The sequence below is a fragment of the Calypte anna genome, chromosome 6 (assembly GCF_003957555.1).
Source record: "Calypte anna isolate BGI_N300 chromosome 6, bCalAnn1_v1.p, whole genome shotgun sequence".
NCBI classification, from domain to species: domain Eukaryota; kingdom Metazoa; phylum Chordata; class Aves; order Apodiformes; family Trochilidae; genus Calypte; species Calypte anna.
This window is the reverse complement of record NC_044252.1, coordinates 33,399,015-33,418,030: the sequence shown is the minus strand read 5'-3', so window position 1 is coordinate 33,418,030 and position 19,016 is coordinate 33,399,015. Positions and strand designations below refer to the sequence as shown.

At 42.1% G+C, this 19,016-nt stretch overlaps 1 protein-coding gene across 2 annotated transcripts in view; it reads right to left on the bottom strand.

The window, feature by feature from the left end:
- The window catches only part of DOCK1 (dedicator of cytokinesis 1), a 267,373-nt gene that overhangs the window by 40,958 nt on the left and 207,399 nt on the right, over positions 1 to 19,016 (bottom strand). For both annotated transcript variants that reach the window (XM_030453110.1, XM_030453111.1), the window contains exons 34-38: positions 14,832 to 14,917; positions 14,468 to 14,624; positions 11,055 to 11,095; positions 9,714 to 9,804; positions 5,914 to 6,033 (exon numbers count right to left, since the gene is read on the bottom strand). In XM_030453110.1, the coding sequence (XP_030308970.1) occupies positions 5,914 to 6,033; positions 9,714 to 9,804; positions 11,055 to 11,095; positions 14,468 to 14,624; positions 14,832 to 14,917 (495 nt within the window). The remainder of the gene's footprint in view (positions 1 to 5,913; positions 6,034 to 9,713; positions 9,805 to 11,054; positions 11,096 to 14,467; positions 14,625 to 14,831; positions 14,918 to 19,016) is intronic.

Genomic DNA, 19,016 nt, shown 5'->3' with positions numbered 1-19,016 from the left:
GTTCATGGTTTGTTTCATTCATGAAATTCTGCAGCCGCCCCAACTGACCCAAAGAAATTTAACAAACTCCTTTGGCTCTTCTGTAGCCAAAGACAAGCTTCCTGAGGAGCAGGAACAGTGCTTGGAAATGTGGATTTTTCTTTGCTCTCTACATACAAACACCCACTCAAACCCCAAAGAAGGGAGAAGATGGGCAGTTACAGGGGGTTGCAGGGAGACAGGGTGGAGAATTCTTCTGAACTGAGAGCAAGCACTGGGCAGAACCTTCAGCTGAGCAAGGGAAAGGAGCTTCTGAGTTCTAAAGGCAACAAAAGAGCAGAAATGTGGGCAAAGAGGGATTGACCAGTGACCTGATTTAAGACAGAAACGTGAGGGATGCTCACCAGGGGCAGAGCTACACCTACACTTGCTCCTTATGGCTCTCCACAACATTCAACCCCTTCTTGACTTTCTCCTTTCTACAACAGGTTCAAATTATTCCTTATCCAAGGTAGAGGGCTGGAATAAGCATGAATTAAACTCACTTTTATCAAGTGTTCTGAGTATGACAAACCTATTGGAAGGAATTAATTACAACCATTGCAATGAGGATCAGGTCTGCAGGAAGCCAGGAGGCAGTTCCTAGAGGCTGCAGAGCACTTTCTGTAAAGGGAAGGATGGGAATGTTTTTTATCTGCATTGTGTGTCTAATCCAGAATGATGCTACTGAGCAGACTTTGAGCTCTGAACAAAAATTAGCATGAGTTTAATAGCAAAGGGCAGAGCTGCAGAAAATGGAGCACACTCCCACATACTAGGCTGAATTAGTTTTGACTCAGAAGAGTACAATTTAGAGAAACTAAGCCAATATTTGCTTGCCAAGTCAGCAAGTGAAACCTTTCAGAATCATTTCACCTTACTTCATTTTAATTGCCACTTGCTTATCAATTCCAGGCACCCCTTACCTCTCCTGCATGCTTTCATTCGGAAGAAAATGGTGGTACCATGACTTTGCTCCAGATTCCCCTGGTCCCTGGTACCATGACTTTGCTCCAGATTCCCCTGGTCCCTCTCCCAAACCCAAGCACTTCTCCTCAGTTCTCTACTCTGAAGGTTTTTCTGGATGAACTCGAGACAAACCAGCTTTGACACTGAACAAGACTGGAAATCAATGAGAACCTAAATCATCTGAGGTTTGCATCAACCCCCTAAGCACAGTGCTATCTGTAGGCAGCACAAAGGAAAACTTTGGCAGAACTAAACCTTTTTTGTGATAATTTTTTCCTCCCCTTCTCATCCTTGTCAGCCCAGACTGTAAACACTCTGGAGCGGAGGCTGCGTTTGCACTGCAGCCTCCTCAAATCCTGTAGATGATACTGACTATAAACATTAATAATGAATTTTATAGATGTTGCAGAGCCTAAAAAATGAGTCCTCAAATTAATTATGATCTAGATTTAGTTCATCTCCAATACACAGGCAGTAATTCAACAGTCTGAGAATTCTTCCATGTATCCATTTCCCTACCTTTAAGTAGAGATGAACAGGGAAAAAAATCAGAAAAAAAATAATCAGATATTATGAGCAACATTTTCTTCTGTCTTAAATTAATAGAATTAGTTTTAAAAGTCTTTGAAGTTAGTTTACAAGTTACACTGCTTATATTTGTTTCATTATTTTTCCTGGAATGCTTTCAGATACAGGGAAGAGAGGAAACAACTCTCTATCACCCTGCAAACAGGTGATGACAGTGCCTCACCAGGGGAAAAGAGGCTTTCAGTTTTTGCTGGCATTTAACCTGGCTTCTCCCTCCCACCCAGGGCTGTGTCTCAGAGAAAAGCACCTACTTCTTGTCACTTCTACCTCTTCCAAACCCCACAGCTCCATCTGGAAATCCAACTGTACCGTGCAGTCCTCTGAAGGAACACCAAGAACTCAGCATTATTTGATTCAATTTGAAAACCCCAGAGCTCCACGAGTCCATGAACCCCTCAGCTCTTCCTTTTGTGCCACTGGACCCCAACACCTCCAACATCCCCCAAACCCAAACCCAAACAGGACATTTTTCCAGCAGCAGCAGCAGCAGCAGGACCCGTGTGTTTAAAATCCCCTGCACAACCCTCTGAAAAATTTCTCTGTTTACTACAAAGCAAATTTATTCAGGTGAGGACAGCAGGGCTGTAGCAAATGCTCCTGATAAATGCAATCTATATTCTTGAAGGTCAATAGCTCCCAATCTGCTGCCTCCCAGGTCCCCTGCCTTGGAAACTTTCCCAGGTTTGCCCAGGACAGGGCAGGACTTTTGGAGGAATGAGCCACACCAGGAGCTACTACCCAGGACTTGTACCATCTACAGCTCATTAATGCAAGAAGTAATTTATCTGGAGAGTGCACCAGAGAGAGAGAATGCTGAGAGAGGAAGGAAAATGCTTCTTTTATACTGAAAGCAGAAGAAAAATGTCTGTAGCCTGAATTTAGTTGTGTAGACACAAGCTGCAAACTGTGACAGGAAAGACTTTGAGGACGTGGGAGATCTTTTCAGGGAAAACCTAGCAAGTTAGTTTATTTTTGAAGCTGGATTGCTTGTTGCCCAGAAAGGATGCAGCAGCCAATTTAATTTTTTAGGTTCTTTAATAGCAGCAAAGGAGGATCTTAGGATATTTCTTAGCTCCTGCTGAGTTAATGGCCAGTAAAAATGAAATAGTCCAGGATCATTACCATGCAATATCCTGATGGATGAGGGACATTCCAAGCTGTTTAAATTCCAGATAGTGTTAATTAAGCATCAGGTGAGCTTATTATTTTAAATCAAATGACAGAACTCAGCATTACTCTACTGCTGGTACCGAATTCAAGATGTGTATGACACAGCCATAGCTGAAGATGCTTTGCAACAACCTGTGGTATTCACGTGGATCCTGGCCAAACTCTGGCTCTTTCCTCTCAGCAGAATGTCCCTGTCCTTCCCAGCTCCCAGGACAAGCATACAATCTGACGTGGGATCCAAGTTGGATGTGAGCCCCGTGCTCATTTTTGGCAGCCAGGTGAATCTCACCACTATCTTGTGGAAGAAAAAAGCCATTTGATACCATCCCATGAGCTGGGAAAAAGCCATTCTGAGCCAAAGCGTGGCATTTACGGTGGAGTTCCAAGTATTCTGTGGTTTGTGACTGCAGTAAAACCTTTTTCTAATTTATTTTTTATGGGGGGGAAAAGGGGGAAGGAAGAAGGAGAGGAAATAAACGAGCAGTGTGCATTTATTTACATTTTTCTTCCCAGGACCAACACATTCAATTTATGAAGGAGCAGTGGAAATCAGGTCCTGATTTATAGACTGCGGCACTTTATTACCACCACTATTTCTCCTCCTTGTCCTGAGATACTCTAACCTACCAACTTTCACTCAAGTCCCTGCATTAAGGGGATTTCTTGAAAATTACAAAGCTCCAGAAAGGCCCAGAGAGAGCAAACCTTGCTGAGCAGTTCAGGGTTAGACTGCCAGGAGAAGGGGGAGCATTCGGCTCAGAGAGGTGGAGATGAGACAGGAGAGTGAAGAATCATCATCTAGGAGAGAAAATTATCTGCACAGGAGGAAAACTTGGGAAGTGACAGCATTTCATTTAGGAAACAAACAGCTTTAAAGAGTAATGAAAAGTAAGGAGGAATGAAAAGTATTACTAATAAGGAACCTAATCCGTAAAGCAGAAGAATGGAAAAGTGCAGAAGTTGTATCTGAATATGCTGATTTACTGCAGGCAAATGTTTACTTCAGCTTTACAGAAGGCTGGTTTAAGGACCAAAAGTAAAATACAATTGAAAAAGCAATTTTCTTTTACAGTCTATTACAAAACAGACATCCAAATGAGGAATCTCAAGGTACAAGTAACAGGGATAACATTCTGCTGTGGAAACCTCAACTTCTGAGCCTCCTTACATTTGAAAATTCACCCAAGATGCCCATAATCTCATTGCTTATTGATTTTTATTTTGATTTTTCCTTTCCACTGAACAACAGGAAAACTTATTACCAGTGGGAGTGACCAGAAAATGAGAAGAGAAATATCTGTAACTAGGAAAAAGGGTTTCAAAAATTAATTACTTTTAAAGACAGAGCATTCTCTTGTTTTGTAGCAGTAAAAGCTGAACAAATGAAGGATGGTTATTCAGCCTAACACAGTCCCTCAAGTGTGGAAGCTGTGCTGGGAATGTGACCCACGGTGGAAGGGAAGCAGCAGGTCCTGTGCCTGCTTTCTGCAGCACAAATGAGCAGGTACCAAGCTGCTGCCACGCTGAAACTTTGATTTTATGGCTCAAATACACTGGCCTGGTGCTCAGAAGAACAATTCCTCCTGCCTGTATACTAGCACCATAAAGGACTAACTGTGAGGCCATAAAGAGGTAAAACAACAAAATAAAACCAGGCAACTTCTGGCTTTTCTTTTCTGGAGAGGGATGTAATATTAAAAGATGTTTTTAAGTCAGCTATGATCTTAATTCTAATGAGGTTTTCCTTACCTGCTGCTAAAGGGTTAGTGAAGCTTTCTGGGTGGCAGCAGCATGCTGTGGAAACCAGGGTGACCCCTCCTGACCACCAAGGCACCCACACCACTCCTGCTGCCTGTCTGGGGAGCTCCCATCTAGCACAGTCCAGAATCCTCTTTTTTGTTTTAGACTCATAGAATTCTTTTAGTTGGAAAAGACCTTTAAGGGCACCAAATCCAACCCTTAACCCAGCAGTGCCAAGGCCACCACTGCCCCATGTCCCTCAGCATCTCCACAGCTTTGAGATCCCTCCAGGGATGGGGACTCCACCACTGCCCTGGGCAGCCAGGGCCTGACAACCATTTTGGTGAGGAAATTGTTCCCAATATCCAATCTAAAACTTCCCTGGTGCAACTTGAGGCCATTTCCTCTTGTTCTATTGCTTGTTATTTGGGAGAAGAGACCAACCCCCCTCATTCCAACCTCCTTTCAGGCAGCTGCAGAGATCCAGAAGGTCTCCCCTCAGCCTCCTTTGCTCCAGGCTGAACACTCTCGGGTCTCCCAGATGCTCCTTGTGAGATTATCATCATTTACTCAGTATTTAGTATTTCTTTAGAAAATTAGCATCACTTATTAACAACTTTTAAATACTGCATTAAGATAACCTATAAAATTTGACCTTTTAAGCAAAGTTTCTATCAAAATACCAATGTAATTCTGCTAAAAAACTCATCTGGAAAACATGAGCTAGTTGGATAGTATTCCAGAGTTTTACCAGCAAATGACATTTCTTTTTGCACTACATCTATTCAACAAGGATTGCTTTAAAAACACAAGCTTATGGTTCTGAAATATTCTGACAAAGAGATCTTCACTTCTGGATTGATGCATTTTGTGCCTGGAATATCCAAACACTGCTCCATCCCCCCATCTCCCTGTCTACCAACTCACACCCCTGTGTCCCCGTGGGCAGGTACCACCAGCACTCTCCTCCTCTTCCCACCGTGCAAAACCAAATGCAAACTCATCTTGTAATAAAAGCTGCAGCCACAAGGAAGCATTCTGACAATATGAGCCCCAGACATCCATTCTCTGAGGGAATTATTTTGTGTACATGAGATAAAACAAGGGTAGCAGCAGGACTGTGTTAGCTTTTGCAATTGCAAGAACAAGTCAGTCCCCCAGATGACATCCATCACTTTTTTATTTTCTCTGTGGCATCATCTCCACATATATTCACCCTTAACACAGCAGCTAAAACGTACCAGTGATTTTTAGGGTATTTTTTTTTAGTTGTTTGTTTTTCAGCAGTATTATCTTTAAGTGCTGACTGATGGACTGTTTATATAATGTCCCACAAATAACTTAGAACAAGTTGAAAGCTCCCTGAATGTCACTGGAATGATGTTTACTCTTCAACTCCTGAGCACAGAGAGAAAAAACAATGTTTACCTTGCCCTTGTCAAAGTAATTGATAATTTCTTGATATAACTGATCTTTTAGCTGTCCTTGAGTAGCAGCCTGGTATCCATCCCGCTGGGTAAGATGTGCTGCACATGCTTCTTCTGACCACTGAATGAGACAAGAAAAGAGGGGGGAAAAGTGAAAAGCAAACCCAAACTTCTGTAAGATGACAGTAAAATTAATGACAGTGCATTAATGAAGTTATTTTTTACACTTGTGTACACTTTGATTCCTTGGCCACAAGGACCACTTAATTGACTGCTGTAATTGGGGGCTAATGACACGTGGCAGCTGGAAGGAAACTCCTTGAGGTGCTGTCCTCTCCTCAAAGAGTTGGATGAGACTGACCTTGGCCTGCTGATGGGCACAGCCTACTGGATGCTTGATGAGCACTTGCTGGGAAAAGCCCTGAAGCCAAGATAGATCAAGACAGACAGAGAGAACTGGAGACACAGAAGTTACATGGCTCAAATGCCCAGAGAGGATTTTGAGGAGTGGGAAACCACAGCTACCTTCCCACAGCCTGCCTGCAGTGAGCACCTCCTGCTCTTCCAGCAGATGCTGATTCCCTCAAATGGAACTTCCCCCCAGACAGGAGAGGATGAAGCCATTCCCTACAGCTTTCTCCTTCCACCTGCATGTTCTGGTGTCCAGGCAGGGACTGATGGAACTGGAACCTCTGGACTCCAGGACTCCCATCACCTCTTCTCCACTTCCCTTCTCTCTTCCCATTAATACTCCCTGGGGATGAGACAATCCTGGAGTCTGTTCCCTAGACAGGATGCTAATACTACACACCCTGCCCTTCCAGAGCTGTCTGATTTTATGAGGCTAGCAGGAAATTAATACCTTAGAGACTCTCAAACCTCTATCAAATCAAATTACAAACCTCCATTAAAGCAAATGAAACTCCTCAGAGATTTGAAAAGGGACAGGGACTGGTGCTCCAAAAGGACTTGTTGCCTTAAGGAGCCAAGGTTAAAAATTAAATTGATTAAAGAATTGTTCACTTTCTCCTCTGAAAATCAAAGTAAAGGAGGAGGACTGCCCACTGAAAATAAGAGATACAACATTAGGAAAAGAAGAAATTCTACCAAAGATCACCAACTCACAAGTTTACTCACAGAATTGCTGATACACCATCCAGCTTTCCTTCCCATATGTTACTAAATGTCACCCAATAACTCCTTAATTTGGCCAGAATGTTTGTGTTTGGCTAAAGCAGACAACTCTGACAACTTTGCACCACCAAGCTGGGTTTCTGAGCAACACAAATGCCACGGAGTCTGCAAAGCAATGGCATTTTTTTTTAAGGATACAACAAACCACCGTCTTTTGTTAGCTTTCAACATCTTAGTTGTGACCAAATGGCTTAAAAATAATAGTACAAAGTCTCTTTCCTTAAGTGTGCTCCATCAGCTTGCAGCAATCTGGAGAACACGCTGGTGGTTCTCCCTCCACAGCCTGCTCACAAATTTAAAAGGTGAAACTCTGGAAATTTCTCAGTCTTGACCTACATGTGATCCCATTAAAATCACCCTGATGAAAGATATGCCAGTGCCAAGTGTCACTGGAGAGCAAGACGTGAAAGAAAAGCTCAATTGTCTCAAGTTACCTTCTACAATATTGCTGCTGCTCACTGAAATCCTCCACCTGCTGTTACCGATAGTAACAGGACACTGCACTAGACAGACTGAGACACTCTTATAAGAAAGTGATTCCAATATTGATCACAATTATATTTATAAACAAACAGCCACTGAGTGGCAAAAACCTGTGGCAAATGCTACCCTCACATTTACCAGCTCCTACCCATCTGCATTATAAGAAAAGAAAACTCAGTCTTTCTTTCCAGTGTCTTAAAGGAGGGTATTAAATACTCATCTGGTCCCTGAAGACATTTTGTAAGAAAAACCTAAATTTGAAGGTCACATAATTCATATTGACTAACAAGTTCAAGCTACAACACGGAGAAGTCAGAATGACATTTGCCAGCATGGTTCATTGCAGCACCTGTGGAAGGGGCTGAATTCTTTCTCTTGTCTAAAAGGTTCATTCATGCACGGCCTGATGAGCAAGTTTCACACTATTTGCCAGCCCTGTTCTACATCCCTCGGGGGAAGAAGAGAGATCTTTATAGCCAGAGACTCGGTGAGTTCCTCACTCCAACTTCTACCCAGAGGGAACTGACTCCACGAGTGGTGTCAGAGCCATCCCCTCCCTCCTCACCTCCCTGACACCTCTCCCTGCACAGGAAATTTCACTACCAAACAAGTGACTGCATCCAGCAGGCTGTGGCCAACAACTGCCCCTGCTTTTACTAATGAATAAAGCTACTGCTACAGGCCTTTTGTACCACATATGGATCTTACTGATGTTTACTTGTGTTATGACCCTTTATTTACTTTAAAAGACAGTAAATACATTTCAAAGTGTCTTAATTTAAATGGCACATGTATGCCCTGCATCTAATTTAGTCTTGGTTTTGAGGTAGGAATAATTCTCAGTGCATCCATTAGAACTGTTTCATTTAACACCTTCAACTTCTCAAGACTCACACTTGGCTTGGGATTGCTAAGATTACATCACAGATTGATAGGAACAATTCACTGCTTAGAATGAGATAAACTTCCTTTCCAAGCAGGGTACCAATAGCAGAATTTCTCTAATAATACAAAAGGTTGAAATAATGCCTAAGGTTGCAGTGATACCAAAGGCAGCAGCACACTCACCTCTAGCATGGAAAGAGATAAAAGGAAAAATGCATTTCTCAATTATTCTGTCCCTGACTCTCTGTCCCCCAGCACCTTGGGTGCTGCCATCCCTGAGGGGAGCACAAAGAGCTCCAGGTCTCCCTGGAGAACAATTTCACTGTGGGTGATGAGATGGAAGGAAGAAGAACAGGAGAAAAACAAATGCTTCAAGAAGCACTAATTCCTATAAAATTTACATTTGGACTTTTTCTGTTGCCTGCTGTTTAAAATTAAAACATTAAAAGCCTTCCTATTAATTCAGTGAGGAGCAGGCTACATGAAACCTGTGATATCCTGACACAAGTGTGCACCATCCTTCCATGTGATAACACAGCTGGCACGTCCTGCCACATCTGTGATACAATCATGGAAAGGAGCTGCCTGGTAGAGACAACCCCAGAATGTTTTCCCTGAGATTAATGCTTAAGAAATAGACTTTAATTGCATTCCTGACTCGATGCTTTATTTGCATGCACCTTCTATAGAGAAAACATTTTATTTCTATAAACTGCAGCTTGCTCCAAAACGTTCCTTGAAGATTGTATGGTTATGTCTCTTTAAATCTCCTATAAACTGTGCAACTCTGCATTCAGATGACACATACCTGTGAAAGGCATGGGCTTGGAGAGAAGACCATTTGAATTTCTCTCTAATATCTCAAAATCAAAACTGAACCTCCAGATAGCCAAGGGCACTCGAGGACAGTCTCCAGCCCTCCCTTGTTCTGCCTTTGCAAAAACAACTCTGTGGAGAGCTGATTTATTAAAATATGTGTTTAGATGCTCCCACACGTTACATAACTTTGGCATTCAAAAGAAATTTCAGCTACAGCTCTGGAGTTTGTAACTGGGATGAGGAAAGCAGGCTCTGACACACGCCAAGGGCAGAGGGCTCCTTTCCTGCAGGAATGAATTACATGGGCAAAAGGGAAACCTGACAATTAATCAGCTGAAAGTGCAAATGTTCTGACAAACACCAGTACTGTTGGTTACTGCTCAGGTGATTTCCAGCCTTGCAATGTGCTTTGGTGTTTACCTTCAAGAGCTTTGCGTGCAGGAGTAAGGTGTAGGCAGCTTCTGTGTAGTTATCACATTCCTTGTGCAGGTCACACAGTTTGTACAAATACCTGCAAGTCAGAAATACAATGGGTAGTAAAAAAAAGGTGGTTCTTAAACGTTACTAAATAATTTATCTTGAAGACTACGATGGCTCAACTCTCTCTTTAAACACCTAAATACATTTGGGATTATTTAAAGCTCGTATATCTGTGTGAAGACAACTTTAGGACCATTTTTATTTCCCTGGTGCTTTTTCACAGTATATATTGAACTTGTGTAATGAATCCAATACAGATTTTGTGCAAGAGACACTGCTCAATTGTTCAGCTACAGAGAGAGATACAGAAGTATTCTCTCTTCAGTACCATCTCACCTCTGGAAGGGGTTTCTCATCCTTTGTTTGTTGTTTTTTTTAAAGACAATTAAAAAAAAAACTAATCCAAAACCCTATTAAAATTGTATTTTGAAAAAGCCAGTGAAAATACAAAATCTATTCATGATGATACATTATAAAGTTGCTAAAAGAAATAGCAGAGAACTTGGGTAGAGAGTTTGTGATGCTGCACAGGGCAGTCCTTCAACTTCCAACTTCACCTGTTTGGTCACAGGTATCAATCCTGCCTCTGGAGAGATTTTCTTTTTGCAAACTAATAAACCAATAATTAAAACCATTTAAAAACCAGGAAGTGAGTCCACAAGTGAAAAATTTCCCCTAACAGTAATAAGCATCTGAGAATGAATTAATGAATAACATTTAGACACCAAAAATAGCAATAAAAACACAAGATTCATCACTTTAGCCCAATGGTCTAGCTGAAAATAAGCCCAAGCACAAAGAGAGAACTTGGAACCCTGAGGATTACTAAAAGCACAAGAGGATAAATACCATTTTCACTTTGTATGAAAGTAGATTTTAAAATGGTCCTAAAAGCCTTAAATTTAAAACAAGTGTCAGTCATGATATTATTTAACTGTCTTTTCCACCCCAACTCACATCTTTTGTACCTCACCAGGAGACAAAATCCTTTCTTTGCTTTGGCTTTCCTTTGACTTATTTACTTTCATGTGACAACACTCCTGAGGACTGCAGTGCCCACCAGGACCTAACTGAAGGAGGTGGGGAAATGACAAAATCTCATTACTCTAATTCCTAATGTTTGCTGTTCTCAGAGATGATGAGTTTGAGGTTCAGCAGAGGTGTCTGTTGCCATTGCTGCTTTTTCTCCAGCCCCCAAGTGACTGCTTAATACAAACTCCATTTTCTCCAATTACACCACAGCAAGTCAGGCAGAGTTTGTGACTGGATGTGTTTACAAACCTTATGTACATTTCTTCTCTTTCAATCTCCTTGTAGAAATTCTGAAAAACAAGAGAATTTCATTACAAAGCCTTTGGTTTCACAGTTTGGAATGTCTGCCCACAACAGGCTCTAAATGAAAAATTCCTACTTGTGTAACATCAGCCTCCTGACTGCAAAATGAAATATCTGCCTCCAGTGACAGCACACAAGTAATTTAACTTAGAAAGTCTAATGCTGGGATGTTTCCTGACGTGGAGTATCAGGGCTTCTGTGTCATCACAAAGGTCAAGAATTTACAAGAAGAGTTCTGCTAGAAATCTGCTTCTGGCATTTGCGAGTCACACATCACTGCCCAATTTCTGCTGAAATTCTGTAATACACAAACCCCCTAATTTCTCAGCAACAGTTGTTCTGTGGATTTAAAACCCCAATCCCTAGTTGAGCAATACATCATCTATCCTTGAAATTTAATAGTTGCCTTGGCAATAAAGAACAAAAAATAAGTTAGATCAGTGTTATTTATCCCATTTCCTATGCCCCACACCATCATCACTCTCTTCAGGAATGTGTGAATGCCTCTGGTCTTGAGATAAACTGGTTAACACTACAAATCCTGTAAATGAAAGATATGATTTATTGGGCAAGATATTAAAGGCATTTCAGAATCTAATTTAAAGTTTGTCTTCCAAAGTTAAAATACACCTAAGAAAATAAAATACCTTTACCCTTCACTGAATTACAATGGATTTCAATGCTAAATTAAATGAGTCTGAGTAGCCACTAATAGATGCCCAAGCCCAATATGAAGTGGTTCTCTTCAAAGAGAACTGAAATACAAGATAATACTCTAGGTCCTGGAGATGGAAATGATAGGATTATTCCGTGAATTTGACATTTTAGTTGATATAATTGCTCATTGGTTGTGAGTTTAGCTAAAAGACAGACTGAACCACATGAAAAAATTCTGCTGGTTTTTTCTTACTTCTGCTTTGTTTGCTTTTTTAAAGTTAGGCAGACTTCTGAATTAGGTGGATCAATAATCTAAAACCATTTTCTCCTATTGCTGCCAGCTGCTCAGCTCAAGAAGCAAAACCAAAGTGATGCTGAGCCCCTGTGCCAGGTTTCCCAGAGAAGCTGTGGCTGCCCCATCCCTGGCAGTGTCTCAGCCCAGGTTGGATGGGGCTTGGAGCACCCTGGGCTGTGGGAGGTGTCCCTGACCATGGCAGGGGTTGGGACTGGATGAGCTTTAAGGTCCCTTCCAACCCAAAGTGTTCTGTGATTTTATGATTCTATGAAATCAACCAGACCAAGATGAGGCTTAAGCAGCAGGTTGACACTCAGTGACACACATCACATTGACCACAGTCCCCTCTCCCCCCAAAACTCCCTGCTCCTGCCCCATCTGTGCATGCTGGTCCTTAGGTTTGCTGGTCCAGGCACAAAGCTCTGCAGGGAACAGGCTGAGGAACAGATGGGATGAAAGAGAACTGGAGGGGAAGAGGGTGAACTCGCAGCAAGGTAAGATGCCTTTCCATACAGCTCTACTACAGCAATAAGCTTGCTTTCACCAAGATTGTTGAGGATAGGAACAAACAGCTGAGAGAACACACTGCTTCTAATTTTTATTTTCAACATCAGCACTGACTTTAATGCATACCAAGAGCTCAGACTTAAACCACAGTCAATGCAGACAAGCCTAATCCTGGGAAAGCCTCCGCATCATTGCAGTCCCAATTAAGAACTCTTAGAGGCTTCATGGGGGAATTGTGCTGAGTATCAGCCCTAGGTTGGATTTTGGCAAAGCTCTAAGATTTCACTTCAGGTGCCTGGAGAGCAATGAAAAGTCTGTGCTGGCCTTGGAGGGCAAACAAGACTTTAAAGCAAGATAAAGTTTGGAATCACTACTGGAAAGGAAGGCAAGTTCTGCCCTGCCATGCTTCCCTCTGCTTCCCGGGGGGTTGTGTGGGGATCTCCCATGGGGATTTGCCTCGAAAGCAGCAAATCACCCACAAAATGTATCATCTGCAAGTATTTGAAAAATTCTGATGACAAAAATCAGCACCAGGAGATGCACTTAAGGGAGAACCAAACTGAGCCCTGAGTGTGGCACGGAACAGTGAGAATTACAGGAGGAGACTCAGGGCAAGATGAGGAAGGGAAGGAAAAGTAAATTCACCTGCCTGAGGAATTCTCCCTGGTTTGATAAATCGTTTGATAAGTTGTTGTCATCTTTTAGACCCATATGTGATTTTTGATTTCCTTTCTGGCCTGGTGCAAACTGTCAGGGCTTTGCTAACTCTAATTCTCCTCAGGAGGTCACTCTGACTTTTCTGCAGGCACCCAGCAGCACTTGTTTGATCTACAACTGGTGACAACTCTCCAGGCTCCTCCTCTTCGTCCATTTCCTAAATGTTCTGATGCTTTTTGATGAGCACAGAGAGGAAAAACAAAGTAAAAATAACCCCCCAGCTTCTGACACGATGTTCTGATCCCAACGGGCACGTTTCATTGTGCATTACTCACAAGTGCTAAAGCTACACATTATTTACTCAGATCTCTCCAAACCAGCCAGAACAAAATCTATCAGCTGTATCACATCATCACTAGAAACACTGTCTGTGCCCCACATATTTAAATGAAATAAAAGCTTTGATAACAATATGGGGATGACAGGTCTGAGTCCTTACTGGCTAACAGCTTAATCTTGAGTCCTACTGGCAAAATCAAACCTAGCTGGTAATACGTTTAGGGGTCTCTAAAATGTATTTTGACATAATTTTTCCATATGTGCTGATTCTATGCTATTAAAATGTCATCCTCTACAGCTTCCTCTGAAGAGTATGATATGTGTACTATGGAGACAACTCCCACAACTTCCAACACCAGTCTAAATGGAAAAAAAAAGGTCTGTAGTATAGAGTAGCTACTCCAGAATTTTTAGAACTAAACAGAGGAAAATTTCACATCACTAAGGAAAAAGACTTGTGCTTTTTCTGCTGTGAACAAAATAGTAACACTTGATTTTTTCAAAGACTTTAAATATGGAAGCTGGGCAGTAAGCAGAATATAAATGGGACTGCAAATGCATGAGAAATTCAGTAAACTGTATATTACTCCAACAGCCAGTGTGAATAAAAATTTTCCTGTCTAAAGCTGTTTAAATATCAAAGTGTGAAAGCTGATGAACAGGCCCTGAAATGTTTCCTTCTCAAATCTTTCCTTAGAAACAGTTAAAGAAGTAATAACCCACGTTTTCATTAGATTTGCCTTCATTAAAGAAGGGGGAAAAAAAAGCATTAAAAGCCTGCAATGCGAATCCCAACTATTTTAAACAAAATAAAGGTGTAAAATGTGTTTAAAAGGTGGTATAGGTATAAAAAGTGTAAAATGAGGACTGCAGGGATCCTTCCAGGCAGAGCCCCCTGACTTACCAGCACGTTGACAGTGCAGCTCATGCGGTTCTCCTTGTTCTCATCGTGCATGATGGTCCTGTAGTCCAACAACCTCTCCATCAAACGCACAACAAGTTTCACAAAAGTTTCTCCACTCTTAGCCAGGTATTTGTGTTTCCTGCAGTGCTCCAGGAGACTGAAAACCCAATTATATCTGCCTTGTTAATCACGTACAGCAAAAAAAAACCAAAACCAACCCCAACCCTTGACTCAGGTGCAATTTTAAACACTGTGCATCATTAACAGATTTTAATTATTTCTGGGCTACAATGTTCATTGTAGTGTAATTGCTCTCTCTCCTGACTTTACTGGGACATAAATCTCACCGCTGATCAACACTTACATTTTGTCAAATAACACTTTGTACTGCTCATCTCCTCTGCCTCCTTCCACTTCATGATCCAGTTTCGTGATGATCTCATTCTCAAACTATAATTAAACAAAGCAAGCGTAAATAATCAGATGGCAAATATTGTACTTTTGTCACCATAGCCTCAATGGTTCACAGATGGGGTGGGTATTTCCATGCAGTGTTTAGCCACTAGTTTAAAGCCTGATTGACTCTAGGAGTTTGCAGTCTCTGGTATTAAGACTATCCCTGATTATCTGCTGCCCTACAAGGACTTTTATTGCTGAAGAAATCATTGATCAGGTTGTTAAATGAAGTGTAAATATTTTCATTTTGAAAAACTAAGTAAGGAGATTAATAACAAGTATGAAGGCAGGGAAAAGAAAACCCCAAATCAGGGACAGAATGTCCCCTGCACTAATGGCAATAGCAACAGAAGTAAACACATGAGCTCTATGAGAGGAGATCCCACACCTAGGGCTGGATAACTCAGCTGGATGCATGCCCCAGCATCCCCCTGCTCACCCATTTTTAGCAGATCCTGACTCCCAGTGGGCCCAAGTCAATTAAGAAACTTGTTAATAAATCACTGCAAAGAAGATGGAAGTTGTTTTAAACAAGTGAAGAGAAGTATTTTTGTTTGGGCAATAATCACAGAATCACCCAGGGCTGGAAAACAACTTCATGATCTTCCAAGTCCAACCACCAGCCCTGCATCACTGGAACCACTAAATCATCTCCCAAAGTGCCACGTCTGCCCATTTTTCTTAACACCCCCAGGGATGACAACTCCACCACTTCCCTGGGCAGTTCCAGTGCTTCACCATCCTTTCACTGAAGAAGTTTTCCCTAATATCCAATCCAATCCTCCCCTGGCACAACTTGAACCCGTTTCCTCTTGTCCTCTCCCTGGTAACGAGGGAGAAGGGGACAACACCCACCTCACCACAACCTCCTTTTAGGGACCTATAGAGAGCAAAGAGGTCTCCCCTCAGCCTCCTCTTCTCCAGGTTGAACAGAACATACTTTAAATGCAAACTGGATTATCCCCTGGATTTCTGATGGGTCATGGAGGGTTTTATGTGCTGCTGCTACACACCCAGGTCAGGAAGGGATGTGACCTGTTAGAGGGGGGAGGCTCTCTCTAGCCCTGCTGCTATGGCACAAATCAGACTAATCACCTAGTTCTTCATTAAATAAGGACAGGAATCCACACCATTAGTGATACAAGGTAATGCTGAGAGCCCTCAGCAGCTGCTGGGGGAAGAGGGAGCCTGTGGCAGGGGGCCCATCAACCAGAGCAGGAGCTCAGTGACAGAAGTTACCTTCAGGTTTTTTGGGTTTTTTTTTTGCTGTCACATCCTTAAGCAGTCTCCAACCACTCTGAGGTAGCACAGGGCCACCTGAGCAAGAACAAAGTGTCCTAACATTTTGTAAATGTCGAGATGTTCTTTGCACCTGCAGTTAATATTAATGACACATCACATAGAAACAAAAAAAGAATGGACTGTCTGCAGCTCCAGGATGCACTTCCACAACCTGGGGCTCTGCAGCAGCCTGAGGACCCATTCCATTCCTGCATCTCCCTTCAAGATCACTCTTTCCAACTGATTTATGTCATGAGGAAACTGATTCTGAGAGTGTGCTTTTCACCACCTTAATTTACACCAGTTTGAGGAGGTGTAGTAGCTATGGCCACCATCAATCTCTTCCTGCCACTGTATATTGCATTTTGAAGTCCTGCCCACCCAGTCCCACCACGGCCAACATCATCATGTCTCTACCAGTCACCTAACAGACATGCCCAGAGTTCTGCCCTTTTCTTTTGAAATAAATGCTGCATATTTGTGGCAAGGTAAGCCTGGGCAGGAGAAGAGAGAGGACTGCAGCAAGCAAGAGTCAGGAGAAGCAACGAGGTCACCTTCATGGCTTGAGACACCTGCCAGCTCTCCTGGAAAGTCATTTTCTGCTGAAGCTCACAGCAGAACATTTGTGAACATTTGCACACTGGCCAAACTGAACCTGTGTATGAAATGTGACCACGGACTGTAGAGAAGTTCTTGTTTTGCTCAAAAAAAAAAAAAAAAAAAAAATAAAATCAATCCTTTTTAGGGAGAAATTACACATTGGTGTGGAGGATTTGCTTGATAAATTGTGACAATGCCAAAATACTCCTCTTCATTAAGACAGCTCAGTCACTGAATCTCTTAACAGGCTCAACAGCAGGAACAGAAAAATCCACAGCCAGATGCAGCAGGACACTGGTTTTGTCTCCCTTCCCAAGTCTCCAGGATGCTCTCAGCATTAACTTCCTACTTCCATTTGCAACCCAGGACTTTCTGTCCTCTGCAGTTGAGTTGGGAAATTTATTTTTACGCTTTACCTGGCAGCCCCCCCAGATCTGTCTTACAAAAACAGACAACAAAATCCCTGCTCAGGAGCAGTGACTAGAAGCTATCATGATGAATGAAACCTGAACTGCAGATTGTATCATGCACAGAGAGATAAAATCCACCAAGAACCCTGCCAACAGCTATTCCATCTTAAACCAGTTTTTTTATTATTCTGCATCGCCGTTTTAACCTAAACCTCAGATAAGCAAGTTTCAAAAGTGCTCTTCTGTACCCCAAATGATCCACAAAAGGACAGAAACACTGCTCAAAGAGAACTTGAAGGTCATTTTTCCCAGGTGATGCAGGATTCCTGCCAACTCTGACTTGCTCAGCCAAGTACTGAGCATCTCCACGGCCGGATGATTGCCCAGCCTCTCAGTAACCTGTTCAAGTCTCTCACTCCTTTCCTTCTGAAGAAATGAATGGAAAGTGAAGTGAAATAAGGTTTTTAATACAACGAACCCATTATTCAAAAAATGACAGGAAAATGAGAAAAGGAAGGATAATGCAATCCACCCCCTCTAAGCAGCAGCCACAAGCTGAAACACGTTCCCATAATACAAGGACGTGTCAAGTAAAATGCTGAGGCTACACAATGATGAAACAGAGAAGTCCCAAAATTCATGTTCCCTAATGAGAAAGAAAGAAATTGACTTTCTATACCAACGTAAAAAATGGCCCTTGCTGCCAGTGTGAGCCCTTCAGGTGATGTATTTTTTTAGCTGGAGATTACTCATATGAGGAAGAGCAATTACATTTGTCATGCAGAATCTTCAGTACCTTGCTGGTATCAATTTTACTTATAGTTCTTTAAATCCAGGCTTTGTTGGGCTATCTCCCTGATGGCCCTCTTGGGCTGAACGGGGCCATTTCTGGGGTTTTAAGGACTGTTAACAGAATCTTTGCTCTTTAGTTATTCTTGGTACCTCTCAAGGAATAGCTATGATACAAATCAGGCAAGCCAGACAACTAGATGTTATTTAGCATAGTTAAAATTCCTCCTGCAGTCTTTCCACAGAAGAAGGTTTCATCAACACAAGATGAGGTTTATAGAGCTGTTGTCTTCCATGACAGCAGTGAGAGCATCACCCTGGAGCTGCACAACCTGATGGCTCTGGGACACTCAACCAGGCATCTGTTGATAAAGTCTCTTTTTTCTTTTCCCTTTTTTTTTCCCCTTTTCTATTTTAATACATGAAATAGTGCAAAGCAGCCCTGCAACTATTGTGATGGAAGTTACTCTGGTGAAGGCAGAGCCACTTGCTGAAGCTCTTTCTGGAGGTGCAGGGGGTATATCTGACACCATCAGTTACTTGGGATTCATATCCTTCTGCTGACAGTAAAAGCTGGAGGGGTGATGCTAGGAAGATTACAGGAAATTATTAGCAACTTTTCTTTGCAGTTGATCAAGATCTCAGCTTCTCTTTAGGATGTGTGTTTGAACTTGAGCAAAGAGTATATCCACAACTTCAGCTGTCTGTTCCAATCTCCCATCTGGAGAAAATAAATCAATGTAAGCTATTCAGTGTCAGCTCAACTAATCACTTTTGGGTTTAGGTCTACCTCAAATGTGGTCAGGCTCTATGTGGAGCACTGCCTGACAATTTAATCTAGCTGGAGATGAGGAGGACTTTCAATCCACCAAGCTGCTATAAATTTGTTTTGATTTGGGGTAATAATGAATTTGCCATATAAAATTAAAGTGACAGATAGCACTGCTAGAAATTAGTCCTAAAGCAGAAACAGCACACAAGGACTGTAAAACTTTGTTCAGAGGCTGTGATGA